This window comes from Bos javanicus, chromosome 14, assembly GCF_032452875.1.
Source record: "Bos javanicus breed banteng chromosome 14, ARS-OSU_banteng_1.0, whole genome shotgun sequence".
Taxonomy (NCBI): domain Eukaryota; kingdom Metazoa; phylum Chordata; class Mammalia; order Artiodactyla; family Bovidae; genus Bos; species Bos javanicus.
In genome coordinates this window covers 74,022,168-74,037,972 of record NC_083881.1, presented here as the reverse complement: position 1 = coordinate 74,037,972, position 15,805 = coordinate 74,022,168, and the positions used below count along the sequence as shown (strand labels likewise).

The window sequence follows — 15,805 nt, the reverse complement described above, 5'->3', positions numbered from 1 at the left end:
AGATGGGAAGCTCAAGTCCAGGGAGGTTTTAAGATTTTAAGATGGCCATCTCCAGTTTGGTTCATCTCATCAAATCACAGTCCTCGCTTCTTTCTGGGGCATTGAATTCTGTCCCTGTCATCATTTTATGTGAAGACTGGTGTCCCAGGGCAGTACATAGGCAAATCACTGATACACTTTGGCCACTATAAGCTGCACTACCTGCCTTGTTCTTAACTTCTTACAATGACTGGATAAAGGAAAATGCTATTTATGTGGCTATTCAAATAGATTTCTTTGGTAGCATTTATTCAGAATTATTTCATATTAATCATTTCTTTTAGCAACATATAAAATATGTTCTCTTTACAGATTCAGAAATGTAATAATACCTTCAAAATGAACCATAAAACACAGTGTGTAGTCTTTACATATGCTGTCTCTTGGATCTTTGAGCCCATACATGCACGTTTTTAGATAGGTGTACAGAAAGAACCTGAGAACCAGATTATTTAAATGCCTTGTCAAAGGTTAGGCAGTAATTCCATGACACAGCTGGGATTGGAGCTAAGTTCAGTATTACTTCTTCCATGAATTTCTGCTCCTCCATGTTGAAGGAACCTGAGGCTTGAGAATAGGCATTTGATCTGAATCAATATTAGGTAGTCAGAGCTACAGATGTTAAGTTTTTCATCAGCTGGACAGTCTGTGAGATTATATACAAAATATTGAAAAAATAATGATTTCTAGTGTATTTAACTATTGCCCCACTCACCCAATTGACCTGATAAATCAAGTTCACCTTGCTTTTTGTTATTTCATATATGTGTTTAATTTTGTAAAGTATAATTTGTGTTAGTCTTGATTCTTTGTTTATAATAAGCCAAAAGCAAGACCTGTTTAGAAATTAAAGCTGTATAACTTTTTAAATAATTTTGCATTAACATAAACAATTTATCTTCTATTTATTTTAGGAGTCATGTGGATCCTCTCAGCTCCATAAAACTAGTGGTTCTCCTGGAACCTCAAGGTCCCTGTCAGCTCCTCAAGACAAGGACTTTTTATCTGGTGTGTATATTTTTCAGCCAGTTATTACTTACAAGTTTTCAATTTTCTTTCAAGATTATATTCTTGCAGGTAGTCATGGTTCGTATGGAACATGTCTTTCGTTTGCATTCATAACTTATTTTTTAAAAGTGACAGTCTAAAGATGTGAAAATAGTAATGGGATGTTAAACAAATACATTTAAGTATAAAAAGCATTCTGTTAGACACTACAGAAAGATATTTTTAAAAATATCTTGTAAGAAAGAAGAAAAATATTTCTAAGTCACCATGCTGCTGCTAAGTCGCTTCAGTCGTGTCCGACTCTATGCGACCCCATAGATGGCAGCCCACCAGGCTCCTCCGTCCCTGGGATTCTCCAGGCAACAACACTGGAGTGGGTTGCCATTTCCTTCTCCAATGCATGAAAGTGAAAGTGAAGTCGCTCAGTTGTGTCCAACTCCTAGGGACCCCATGGACTACAGCCCACCAGGCTCCTCCGTCCATGGGATTTTCCAGGCAAGAGTACTGGAGTGGGTTGCCATTGCCTTCTCCACTAAGTCACCACAGTATTAGATAAAAAGTAATATACTGTACGAGATATAGGGATGTAGAGCTATGGTAGTATAGTGGAAAAGTAAATTTTTACAAAGTACTTTCACAACAACCTTGTGAGGGAGATATTCCTCATTTTACAGATTCTTAAGATCAAGACTGCTGGATCACATAGTTAGTAACTGGCAAATCCAAGATTTGAACCCAGGTCTTTTTGATAAATATTTTCATGTCACTCTACTACACCATGTTGTCATCATGAAGAAATTATTTCTGGCTGAAAGTTGGACCTATAGTTATAAAGGATGGGCATTCCAGGCAAAAGGAACTACATAGAGGCAAAGAAGCAAGAAAACCCAGAGAACAGTGAGTAGTTGGGTCTAGCTGGCGAAGACGGTGAATGGAAAGGTCATCAAAGATGAGGAGGGTGGAGTCATCAGGATGAATTCTAATACTAGGCTAAGCCATTTGGACTCATTTGCTTGGGTAGGAAGCAACTATTGCAAATTTTTGAGCAAGGGTGTGTGTGACATGATAAACTTTTTTGCTTTAGAAAGATTCATCCTGGCTGGAACATATAGGATATTTTGGAAGGGAAAGGAGATTCAAGGTGGGGAGCCCAGTTAGGAGACTACTGCTGCTGCTAAGTCGCTTCAGTCGCGTCCAACTCTGTGCAACCCCATAGGCTCTGTGCAGCCCACTAGGCTCCCCTGTCCCTGGGATTCTCCAGGCAAGAACACTGGACTGGGTTGCTATTTCCTTCTTCAGTGCATGAAAGTGAAAAGTGAAAGGGAAGTCGCTCAGTTGTGTCTGACTCTTAGCGCCCCAGTGGACTGCAGCCTACCAGGCTCCTCCGTCCATGGGATTTTCCAGGCAAGAGTACTGGAGTGGGATGCCATTGCCTTCTCCGGGTTAGGAGACTATTGGTCTATTAATGTACTCCATGAGAAATTATGAAACCTGCTCCAGAGGATACGAAGCGGAGAATGGTGTGAGAAATGTTACAGAGGACACACTGATAGGACTACAACTTTTCACTTGTAGGAGGGAATAGAGAAAAAAAGATGAAGATAAAGCTTTGAACAAGTTTAGTTGGAAGAACATTGGTGATATTAACAGAAATAGGAGTTGAAATGGGTTTTAGAGCTAAGATGAATAATTTTTTTTTAACTTTTTACAATTTGAGGTGCTTAGCATATATGAGGGTTATATCCTGTTGAAAATGTAAGACTTAAGGTTCAGTGAAGACAGAAAATTCAATTTCATGGATTTGGGAAGGGAGGTGACCATTGAGACGTTGATGTTTAATAAGAATGCCAAAGGAAACTGTGGAAAGACATATAAATTCACAGGACACATTTGAAGTGCAGAAGGGGGAAGATGACACAGAAGAAAAAATATGATATAAAGAAGTAAAATTCTATGATTTATAATTTATATAGGACAGACAAGCACAGACAGAAATATGGTTTAATAACCCAGTGTACGAGATAGCAAAAGAGACACTGATGTATAGAACAGTCTTATGGACTCTGTGGGAGAGGGAGAGGGTGGGAAGATTTGGGAGAATGGCATTGAAACATGTAAAATAGAATGTATGAAACGAGATGCCAGTCCAAGTTCGATGCACGATACTGGATGCTTGGGGCTAGTGCACTGGGACGACCCAGAGGGATGGTATGGGGAGGGAGGAGGGTTCAGGATGGGGAACACATGTATACCTGTGGTGGATTCATTTTGATATTTGGCAAAAGTAATACAATTATGTAAAGTTTAAAAATAAAATTAAATTTAAAAAAATTCATCATAAACCTTTTTGATCTAAACACTATTTTCTTGTGAGTTAGGTTTATGAATGAGCTTATACAATGAAAATTAAAAGTCATTAAATACCACCCTCTGTGTGATCCAGACGTTCATATTTTAGCTAATAGGAATATTCTACCCCTAATGGAGATGTTGTGTTTTATAGCAAAAACTCAAGATTTCTCTGCGCTCCATCAATGTTCAGTGAATCACAGTCGGAACAGTGACTTCTGTGTGGATTGTCAGGTAGCGTTCTGTGACCACAGGACTGCCCCATGCTCTTTAGCAATAGTGAATCCTCTCTCAGCTGAGGGAAACTCAGGTAAATATTTGCTGTGAAATGCTTTGTAAATGATGCCATTTACCTCACAACTGTATATTCAGTAGATATGCTATTTAATGTTTTATGTTCTTCAGTATGGTATATACATACTGTGAGTAGGAAAGCACTGCCAATCCCTGAAGAGTGTTAACACGTAAACACAGGCCTAAGTGGTATTCCATGAACATCTGTCTAGGGAAGGAGTGCTCAGAGAAGGTGTGACTTAATATGTCACTAAAGTAAATACATTTTTATTTATCAAATATTCAAGTATCCTTTATGTTTAAAAAAAAAAATATGAAAAAAAGTGACATTTGCCTCCACGATTTACAGAGAGTAAAAATGCAGTGCATTTTCTTGGAGGGGAAGGGAAGAGATAACCCAAATATCTGAATTTTTCCTGAAAATTAATAGCATCCTTCAAAATAGTGCTGTTCCATATTAGCTTAATTACAGAAAAATTAGATTTTATGTCTTATTATTTTGTTTTTCATCTGATTTTACTCATAACTGTGTATCTGTCCCCACTTCTTTACCTGTCATTGCTTTTCTACAGGGCGATTTCAGCCTGGTATAGCCCAACAGTGGATCCAGAGTAAAAGGGAAGACATTGTGAGCCAGATGACTGAAGCCTGCCTTAACCAATCTCTAGACGCCCTCCTGTCCAGAGATTTGATAATGAAGGAGGACTATGAACTCATTAGTACCAAACCTACAAGGACCTCAAAAGTCAGACAGTTATTGGATACCACTGACATTCAAGGAGAAGAATTTGCCAGAGTTATAGTACAAAAGTTGAAAGATAATAAGCAAATGGGTCTTCAGCCTTACCCAGAAATACTTGTGCTTTCTCAATCACCGTCTTTAAATTTCTTTCACAATAAAAGCCATAAAAAATAACTCTTTCCAAGAAAAGAAGTCAGTGTATAAGAGTATTTTATATTTCTTTTGCCTTGATAATGTTGTTTTTATGAGATTCATATGAGTATTTAAAACTTCAATGCAGTTTCTTCTTCAGATAAATATTAGTCTCCTTCCATGATATTATAGTATTTTTTAAATTAAAACCATAGAAAGTTTGTATTTTGCTGCATAGTTCAATTTTTGTCTTCTTTGGTTAATTAAAACTTTTTTCAATTAATAATTATATGTTTATTATACAAAGCAATGTTTTCAGGTTCCACATGTTTCTCGTGGAAACCATTTTCACATATGCTTTCTTTGTGGATTATTTATTACTTGTTTGAGATGCTTGGCTTTTTGAGGTGTACCCCTTAGACTTAAATCAGGGGTAGTATAGCATTCCTACCCTACAGTCTCAGGTTCCAGTCCTCTTCAGAGTTGTTCATTAAGCTCTGTTATCCACATTACACATTTAAATGTTATTTATTGACCTCCTTAAAATGTTTCAAAGATAAAGGAGTACAGCATATAAAGAAAAAAAATCCTTCAACATGTGTTTGTACTCCTGTTTCTAGCCTGAACTGTCAACCAAGGTAACAACCAAAATTAACAGATTAATATGTATCATTCTATCGCTTTCTTCCTACTTATATTTAAAATATATGCTCTTTTGGGGAAGGATTGTTTCTTAATATTATCGTTGTTATAACACATCATACTTCAACCTGATTTTTGCACTTAGTACATCATGTGAAGCCTTCCAGATCACATTCAAGCTTAATTCATAAGTTTTGATTGCTGTATAATATTATTAGAGCTATTTTTTTTCATTTTCTTGTTCAAACCAATGGTATATATAGTGTGAGTTTTTTGTTTTTGGTTAATGGGTTATGTCACTAAGGTGAAAACTAATAAGAAATAATAGCCCTTTTCTGAAGAGGTGTATTAGCAATGTCAGCAAAAAGTGTGATATAAGATAAATTTGAAAGGACAAACTTTGAAGTTGGGCTATACAGTATGACCCACAGTTTGAAAAAAGTAAAATCAATAGATGTCACTGAGGCAATTAAATGTTTTATTAAAATAGATATTTTAGTCTCCATTTTGGAGTTGGGCCTCTGGTGCCTCTTCACTGTCTCTGAGAAATATGGCCATTACTAGGGAAAGGTGGAAACCTAGTATATGAGTTATCTTTTATTATATTTTATTTTTAAAGTGTTTGGATAAAGACTTAATTTGGGAAATGAGGGAGAAAATTATTTGGAGGTTTTCCCCTTTATACAGTTGTTGTTGTTTTTTTTTTTTTTAATTGGTCTTGACGGTTTCAGATTAACTTTTATATCAGTTTAATGATGTGGTACCTGGATTGATAAAGTGAACTTTGCCCTGGTTTTTTGTTTTTTGTTTTTCATTTTCTGCCCAGATCTAAAAACTCGAGGTTTCCAGTCTGTATGCATATGACTGCGTGCACATCAACCACTTTCTTCCCTAGCTTACATGTGCGCAGCACAGATGCAGCCGTCCGTTTCAGCTCTGCAGCCTTCTTCTGCATAATAACAACGTATTGACAAAGATGGTGATGACGAGGATCAAGACGAATCTACAATGAGCTCTTAGCCCCTGATAGAATCGTTGCAGTCTCAGCAGCCAGTTTCCATTACACTAATACCTGATAATGCAGTGATGTTTAGGGGAAGGTGCCACAGAGTATTCTGAGTCTGACCTGTCAGTATAGCACAGGGCCTGGCAGAGACACTGTCTGAAGATCTCCTTAATGAATGTCACTGGAATGAAAGCTGAGAAGAGAGAAGGAAGAGGTTTCCTTGAAATCACACTTCCCAAGATGTAATGCGAATACAGCTGGTAGTGGATGAGATTGTTTTAGGTAGTATGTAGACAGGCAGCACTAAATTAACATTTTGTCACATAGGAAGTTCTTTTTAATCAAGTCTTCTAATTAAGTAAAGGAGAACATTAAAGTTGTGCTATCATCCTTTATCCCCTTTATCATCCTTTATTAAAAAGAAACTAGACTTCAGGAACAGTGTTTAGCAGGAATTTTGTAACTTTTTGAATTGTATTTCATTTGAAGATGACCTACATATGTGTCACCATTTTTCTATTTATAATGTATACTATGTAAAGTGTTTTATAATATTCAAAAAACAATTTGAAGTACTAAATTATAGGTAGTATATGTGAATGTGAACAATAGAATAAAATGACACTGATTCAGTCACTCTAAGGAGGGACCTAAAATTTTATAATAATATATTTTTTAACTAGGTAGTAATAGGTAATGCTTATGCATTCTTTGCACTATATGTTAAGGCAGTGCTACCCAGAAGATTGGTCCACAGAGCAGCTGCATGAAAATCAGCCAGAACTTGTGAGATGTACAAACTCATGGTCCCTAACTCACTCAGATCTTTCCAATCACTCAGACTCAATCTCTGATGTTTGAGACCTTTTGTTTTAAGAAACAGAGAGAAGGGGATCAAGATGGCAGAGTAGAGAGGTATGCAACTCACCTCCTACCACAAATATTAATACATAAAAAATACATCTACATGTGAAGCAATCCTTGCAGAAGACCTACTGAAAGTCTGCAGGAAATCTCATACAACCTAGGCTACAACTGAGACCCCCAGATAACCAGGTAAGATAAAGGGGAGAGGAATCTGGACAGGATCTACTGCCCTGGGAGAGAACTGGGGAAAATGTTTCCTCATTCTGGGAACTTCCCTTCACTGGTGGGGAGGTCTGCCAGGACAGAGGAGCTTCAGAGCAAGTGCAGAAGCTGCCCTATACGCCAAAGGATGAAAAGCGCCCAGCACTGTCGGTCTTTGATGCGTCTCCACACTTCCCCGCCCCAGAGGCACACCTGTTGGCGTGCCCAGCTACTCAGCTCTGAGACCTGGGCTTCGGCAGACAGACCAGGGGAGGGAACTCAGTCTGGCTGCACAGCCAGCCTGAGGGCCCGGGGTGTGCACGGGGCCGTGTGGGTCTGCTACAGGAGCCACGCTGTCGACAGAAGGCAGGGCCGGGGTGTGGGTCCACCGGAACAGCGCCATTATCAGCTTGCTCACGGTGGGGTAGGGTGCCAGGTGCAGCAAGTTTTGCAGACTTTATGGGTGTGAACACCTGGAGGCGGGGCTGGTCCAAATTACTAGCATTCCCAAGCTGGGCACAGGAACCAGCTTCTGCAGGTTTTCATGCCAGTGGCTTTGTGAGGACACACGCAGGCCTAAGGGACCTCCAAGCCAATGACGGCACCCCACCCCCCGCCATGGAAGTGGGCACAGACAGGCCAGCAATGGTGGTCTTTGTTGGCATGCACACCCAATGGCAGGTGGCATCACAGAACCGCATTTACTAGCAAAACAGCTTTTGGGGAGAAAATGCAGTCGCTTCTTTCCCAGAGAGAGCCCTCCCGTCCCGTCCATCTCACAGCTCAGCTTAAAACTGCTTGAAACTTCTACAACAACTGGGCAAAAGATCCTGCCCCCAGCAGGTGGTGACAACCACGAAGAAGAGCTCCTGCCCAACATTCATTGCAAGCACCGGTCACCATGACCCTGGCCATACCCCCGAACAAGGGAACAAGGGCCAGTGCACCCTGAGGAATATGTGGCAAGCATCCACACTGAAAACAGCGCTTGCACCAAAAGTCGGCACATACAGTCTACACAGGGTCAACAACAACAACAAAAAAGCCTTTCCTCACATGGGATTGAAACACAAAGTTAGGAAGTCAAGAGATGCCCAGAGTAACAGGCAAGTTTGGCCTCGGAGAACAAACTGAAGCTGGGCAAAGGCTAAAGGAATTTATCAAGAGAATACGCTGGTCATAGCAAACACTCTTTCCCAACAATACCAGAGATAACTGTACAAGTGGACGTCACCAGATGGTCAATACCGAAATCAGACTGATTATGTTCTTTGTAGCCAAAGATGGAGAAGCTCTATACAGCCAGTGAAAACAAGACCGGGAGCTGACTGTGGCTCATACCACTCAAGAAGGCAAAGTAGTTGTCTGAGGAGGCCTTACAAATAGTGGAGAAAAGAAGAGAAGCGAAAGGCAAGGGACAAAGGGAAAGATATGATCAACTGAATACAGAGTTCCAGAGAGTAACCAGGAAAGATAAGAAAGTCTTCGTAAGTGAACAGTCCAAAGAAATAGAGGAAAACTATAGAATGAGAAAGAACAGTGATCTCGTCAAGAAAATTGGAGATACCAAGGGAGTATTTCATGGAAATATGGGCACAATAAAGGACAGAAATGGCAAGGATCTAAGAGAAGCAGAAGAAATTAAGAAGTGGAAAGAATACACAGAAGAACTGTACAAAAAAGCTCTTAATGACCAGATAACCACGATAGTGTGATCACTCACCTAGAGCCAGACATCCTGGAATGTGAAGTCAAGTGGACCTTATGAACAAAGCTAGTGGAGGTGATGGAATTCCAGCAGAAAAGGAAATTTTCTGATTTCCTTTAGGATTGACTGGTTTGATTTCCTTGCAGTCCAAGGGACTCTCAAGAGTCTTCTCCAACACCACAGTTCAAAAGCATCAGTTCTTCAGTGCTCAGCCTTCTTTATGGTCCAACTCTCACATCCATACATGACTTCTGGAAAAACCATAGCTTTGACTAGACAGACTTTTGTCAGTAAAGTAATGTCTCTGCTTTTTAATACACTGGCTAGATTTGTTAAAGCTTTTCTTCCAAGGAGCAAGCGTCTATTTGCCATGACGTGATGGGACTGGATACCATGCCTGTGACTTTTACATCTAAACAAACTCAAGCTTAATGACCACAACAGGGAAAAATAATAAATAACTTCTATATGCCTATTCATAGGGCTTAGTTGTTGTTCAGTCACTAAATTATGTCCATCTCTTTGTGACCCCATGGACTGCAGCACTCCAGGCTCCTCTGTCCTTCATTGTCTCCTGGAATTTGCTCCAATTCATGGCCATTGAGTCAGTGATGCTATTTAACTATCTCATCCTCTGTCCCCCCAGCTTCTTCTTTTGGCTTCAGCCTTTCCCAGCATCAGGATCTTTTCCAATGAGTAGGATCTTTGCATCAGGTGGCCAAAGAATTGCAGCTTCACCTTCAGCATAAGTCCTTTCAACAAATATTCAGGATTGAGTTCCTTTAGGATTGACTGGTTGGATCTTCTTACAGTCCAAGAAACTCTCAAGAGTCTTCTCCAACACCACAGTTCAAAGGCATCAATTCTTTGGCTCTCAGCCTTCTTTATGGTTCGATCCATACATGAGTACTGAAAACACCGCGTGCATGCTTGCTAAGTCACTTCAGTTGTATCCAACTCCTTGCAACCTCATGGACTGTTGCCCCCTAGGCTCTTCTGTCCATGGGATTCTCCAGGCAAAGATCCTGGAGTGGGTTGCCATTTCCTCCTCCAGCAGATCTTCCTGACCCAGGGATCAAACCTGTGTCTCTTATGTCTCTGCCATAGCTTTGACTATACGAAACTTAGTTGACAAAATGATGTCTCTGCTTTTTAATACATTGTCTAGGTTTGTCATAGCTTTCCTTCCAAGGAGCAAGTGTCTTTTAATTTCATGGCTGCAGTCACCATCCCCAGTGATTCTGGAGCTTAAGAAAATAAAATCTGTCACTGCTTCCAATTTTTCCCCTTCTATTTGCCATGAAGTGACAGAAATGGATGCCATGATTCTAGTTTTCATAGGATTAATCATTTATTATTTTGCTATCTACTGTTAGTCTTATTTTCAATGTCAATATTAAATATAGGGAAGTAAGAGATAAACCTTACATTCAGAGTGAAAATATGACACTTACATGTATTTCAAATGATAAACCATAGTTTATTACTTAAAATAAGAAAATAGTTTAATGTTTTTTAAGGGCAGGTAGTTGTCTTGAATATGGCTCAGGAATGTGTTCTCTTCATTGTTCTTCCTTTAAAGATAATCTTAAATATTTATAAAAGGTGATAACCTGATTCTTTCTGCTTCCAAACAGAAGGGAGAAAATTATGCCATATAAGATGGGAGATGGAAGAAGTTTTGTACAATAAGGCTTCTATGATAATTGATTTTTTTTCCCCAAAGGTAAATAATGAAATTTTTTCCTTGGAATTTTTAATAAGAGGTCTGCCATATCTTAAAGTATGCTGGGGAAAACCTCTATTGAGGGACTTCCCTGGTAGTCCAGTGGCTAGGACTCTGAGCTCCCAGTGCACAGGGCCCAGGTTCGATCCCTGGTCAGGGAGCTAGATCCCACATGCTACAACTAAGACCCAGAGCAGCCAAATAAATAAATAAAATTAAAAAAAAAAAAAAAAAGAAAACCTCTATTGAAATGCCTCTGGGAGTCATACTTAGCAATATTTAGAGTAAATATTTCCCCGAATTGTGTTTCATTATTCTGATTTCCAATGTTTTGTTTCCCTGTATATGCTGTAGCTCCAATAACAAAATAACGTTCAGTTACTGTGCTAGTGTTACCTGAAGAATTTGGATGGTGAACAAGAGGAAAAGAGAGGAAAAATCTAAGTACAACTCATTGGATGTTTACAATCATGTCATTTTCTAAAATGACTTGAACTTGTCTGTAACCTAGTTTCTTTATCAGTTTCTTTATATGTGTGTATATATATTTATATACTGTGAATACCCTTTCTCTGCTGGAGAGGGCTTATTTTACTGGTGGAATTTTTAAAATACTTGACTACATAGTTATACTTCTTTTTCTTTATTTTTCCACAAAAATTCACCCAATATCTATAATTTGGGCAGGAGGGTATCCTATATCAAGGGCATATATTTATGATCTTAGTTCATTAACAAAAAGTTAAGTTGCATTACGATCATAAAAGTGAATAGTGAATGAAACTACAGCCCTAAACTCTTAAGTAGTTATTGCTCTTATTAGCTCACAGTAAACCAACATCAGTTTCTTCTGCTAATGTTTTCTCAATACTAACAATAATGACGTTGTGCCATTGGTCTTTCACTTCACTGATCTAGTCATGATTTATAGTAACTGTGACCCTTTTCCACTTAGGTTACCTATTTCAATAGAGCCTGTTTCTGTACAGACAGTAGGAAATGAAGAATTTGCATGTATATATGTAGGCAGAAAGAGAAAGATGAGGAAATAAAAGCCTTTCAGGAAAGTGGAAATTTTTATGAAAATCCCTAGGGCATTAAAAAAAAAATATTGTAAACGACCATTGTGAATCATCCAACTTCAATGTTAGCTGTTTTTCAAGAAATATTTTAAGATAAGGGTCCTGAACATTTAGAGAGAATCAAATGACACATGCTTTATCATTTTTCCTCACTCCTCTGAGTAAACCAAGAGTATTTCAAGGCTACTGCTCTTCAGTTAGGCTTCACGCCCACGGCATTATGAGTCAGAGGAAGGAGCACTATAACTGGAGTTTGGATTCTAGCCCTGACTTGGTCCAGCAGCGTGACCTTGGACATGTCCCTAATTCATATACTTTATTTAACTCTCTGAAGTTGCCTAAAATTTCTACCACTAGGCATTACAGAATATTGCATTTAACATGAATTCATAAGTCCAAAATTATCATCTAGAAGGAAAAGGAAAAAAAATTGCCTGCTCTGGGCTCTCGTGTATCGTTTGGGTTGCCTTATTGGATGAGAAATTGAAATATCAGTAACATCAGATATGCAGATGACACCATCCTAATGGCAGAAAGCAAAGAGGAACTAAAGAGCCTCTTGATGAAGGTGAAAGAGGACAGTGAAAAAGCTGGCTTAAAACTCAACATTCAAAAAACAAAAATCACGGCCTCTGATCCCATCACTTCATGGCAAATAAATGGGGAAAGAGAGGAAACAGTGAGAGACTTTATTTTCTTGGGCTCCAAAATCAGTGTAAATGATGACTGCAGCCATGAAATTAAAAGACACTTGCTCCTTAGAAGAAAAGCCATGATTAACCTAGACAGTGTATTAAAAAGCCGAGACATTATTTTGTCAACAAAGGTTTGTCTCGTCAAAGCAATGGTTTTTCCAGTAGTCAGGTATGGATGTGAGAGTCAGACTACAAAGAAAGCTGAGCGTGGAAGAATTGATGCTTTTGAACCGTGGTGTTGGAGAAGACTCTTGAGAGTCCCTTGGACAGCACGGAGATCAAACCAGTCAATCCTAAACGAAATCAGTCTCGAATGTTCACTGGAAGGACTGATACTGAAGCTGAAACTCCAATATTTTGGCCACCTGGTGTGAAGAGCTGACTCATTGGAAAAAGATCCTGAATGGGAAAGATTGAAGGCAAGAGGAGAAGGGGACGACAGAGGATGAGGTGGTTGGATGGCATCACTGACTCGATGGACGTGAGTTTGAGTAAGCACCAGGAGTTGGTGATGGACAGGGAGGCCTGGTGTGCTGCAGTCCATGGGGTCTCAAAGAGTTAGACACGACTGAGCAACTAAACAACAACAAATTGGGTGAGAAAGCATACAAAGCTCCACTGTGAGGTGTGAAAACAAAGACACAGTTGATTGAGGTTGAGTGTATCAATGAAAGGAGAAATGACACAGTTTATCCTGGTGTTCCGTGCTTGCCTCTTTACCCCAAGGCCAGAGTTGACAGAAAACTGGGAGCAACATGACTTGAGGACAGGTGACTGAGGGATGGAAAAGAACAATTGTTCAAAAGTGCCACCAAGAAACTAGGAGAAAGACGCTGCCCTGATACTACCAGTAATGTTCTGGAGTGAGTATTGCATAGGTTGCATAGGAAAAAAAGGAAGGTTAAATATGAAAGTACGGAAAACATAAGAATTATACCTTTATTTTTTTGTAACACATTTTTTAACACATTGACATTGTGGAAAAAGTGCAGATGTCTGCAAAATAAGCTCACTGTAGGTAAGCATATCATTTGAGGTTAAATGATTTTAAACTTTTAAAATCTGGCTTAGGCAAAAGTGCCATTAACATTTAAATTTTGTAGAAATGGCATTATGTTTTTGAAAGTTTCATTTGTTTCTCAAGATGTATACCAATGGCGTTTAAATTTGGGAATTTCTGTGTCATTCAAATGTGTACTTCTGCAGTTGTGAAAAGTATTGAGTTTTACAATCTGTGGGTTGTACTTGCTAGATAAATCTTAAACTGCATGTTTTTAAAATCAGTGTTGCATTGCAGACAGATTCTTTCCCATCTGAGCCACCAGGGAAGCCCCAAGAATACTGGAGTGGGCAGCTATTCCTTTCTGCATGGAATCTTCTCAACCCAGGGATCGAGCCTGGGTCTCCCACATTGCAGGATTCTTTCCCATCTGAGCCACCAGGGAAGCTCCAGAATACTGGAGTGGGTAGCCTATCCCTTCTCCAGGGGAACTTCCCAACCAAGGAATCAACCCGGGGTTTCCGGCATTGCAGGCAGATGCTTTACCAGCTGAGCTACCAGGAAAGCCCCTGCTGATGGCTGTTCAACAGCTAATTGTGATTTTCGTGCTCTCACAGGAGGAGATGAGCACACAACCTTCTACTCTACTATCTTGAACCAGAAGTCTATTTCATTCTGTTTTTAATGGCTGAGTAAGATTCCATTTTATATATATACACCACTTCTTTATCCATTAATCTGTCAGTGGACATTTATGTTGTCCCCATGTCTTGGCTACTGTAAACAGTGCTGCAATGAACATTGGGGTGCATGTATATTTTCCGGCCATGTTTTTTTCTGGCTATATGCCCAGGACTGGGATTGCAGGGTCATGTGGTAGCTCTATTTTTAGTTGAAGGAACCTCTGTACTGTTTTCCAGAGTGGCTGTACCAGTTTCCATGCCCATCAACAGTGCAGGAGGGTTCCCTTCTCTCCACACCCTCTCCAGCATTTGTTGTTTGTGGATTTTTTGATGATAGCCATTCTGACCGGTGTGAGGTGATATCTCATTGTAGTTATAATTTGCATTTCTCTAATAACTAGCGGTTTTGAACATTTTTTCATGTGCCTATTGGCCATCTGTTTGTCCTCTTTAGAGAAATATCTATTCAGGTCTTCTGCTCAATTTTTGAGTGGGTTGTTTGTTTTGATGCTATTATGTGTCATAAGCTGTTGGTAAATTTTGGAGCCTAATCCCTTATCAGTCACATCATTTGCAAATGTTTTCCCCCAATCTGTAGGTTGTCTTTTTGTTTTGTTTATTGTTTCCTTTGCTGTGCAAAAGCTTTTGACTTTAAGGGGGTCTCATTGTTTTTGTGTGTGTTTTTTTGTTTGTTTGTTTGTTTTATTTCCATTATTCTGGGAGATGGATTATAAAAGATGTTGCTGTGATTGGTTTTTCCAGGTGTGTTTTCTTTCCTTCCTATTTTCTTCTCTTCTCTTTTGATAACTATCTTTAGAGCTGTGTTTGGTTTGCTGTGTCTGTGTGTGAGGGTATCTATTGTGGATTTTTGGTTTGCAGTTACCATGAGGTTTTGATATAGTAGTATATAAGCAAGATTGTGTTATAATTTGTTGGTCTCAATTTCAAATAATTTCTAATAACCTGCAGTTTCTAATACTCTCCTTTTCTAATGATTTCTGGTTTTGATACCATATTTGTGTGGGTGATTTTCTACATTTACTGTATCTTTGCCTTTCCCATTCATGATTTCTTCATCCAGTTGTGCCTTTTCTTTTCTACTTAGATAAATTCCCTTAGCATTTTTTGTAAAGCTTTAGTTTTTGTAAAAGTCTGGTTTAGTGGTGCTGAATTCTCTTAGCTTTTGCTTATCTGTAAAACCTTTGATTTTTCCATTGAATCTGAATGAGAGCCTTGATGGGCAATGTTTATTATAGATTTTCCCTTTAACCACTTTAAATATATTGTGTCACTCCCTTTAGGCCTGCAGAGTTTTGCTGAAAAAGCAACTGATAATCTTATGGGGATTCCCTCATTTGCTATTTGTTACTTTTCGCTTGTTGGTTTTAATATTTTTATTTTTGACTCTAATTTTTGTCAACGTGATTTGTATGTGTCTGGGCACATTCCTCTGTGGATTTACCCTGCAGGGAACTCTGTGCACTTTCTGAACTTGAGTGAGCATTTCCATGCTCATTTTGGCAAGTTACTGGCGATTATCTCTTCAAATATTAATGGTTTCCTGGGTCCTTTCTCTTTTCCTTCTGAGACACCTATAATGTGGATGTTGGTACATTTAACGTTGTCCCAGA

The 15,805-nt window shown here is 39.0% G+C and overlaps 1 protein-coding gene and 1 non-coding gene across 4 annotated transcripts in view; both read left to right on the top strand.

Annotated features, from left to right (window-relative positions):
- Positions 1-5,999, top strand: part of RIPK2 (receptor interacting serine/threonine kinase 2) — a 40,158-nt gene extending 34,159 nt beyond the window's left edge. For all 3 annotated transcript variants that reach the window (XM_061439429.1, XM_061439428.1, XM_061439430.1), the window contains 3 exons: positions 954-1,047; positions 3,551-3,706; positions 4,263-5,999. In XM_061439429.1, the coding sequence (XP_061295413.1) occupies positions 954-1,047; positions 3,551-3,706; positions 4,263-4,606 (594 nt within the window). In that variant the 3' untranslated portion in view covers positions 4,607-5,999. The remainder of the gene's footprint in view (positions 1-953; positions 1,048-3,550; positions 3,707-4,262) is intronic.
- Positions 6,000-10,802: 4,803 nt separating this feature from the next.
- TRNAW-CCA (transfer RNA tryptophan (anticodon CCA)) lies at positions 10,803-10,875 on the top strand. Its single transcript has one exon. It is a non-coding gene; the product is annotated as a tRNA-Trp (tRNA).
- The last annotated feature ends 4,930 nt before the right edge of the window (positions 10,876-15,805 follow it).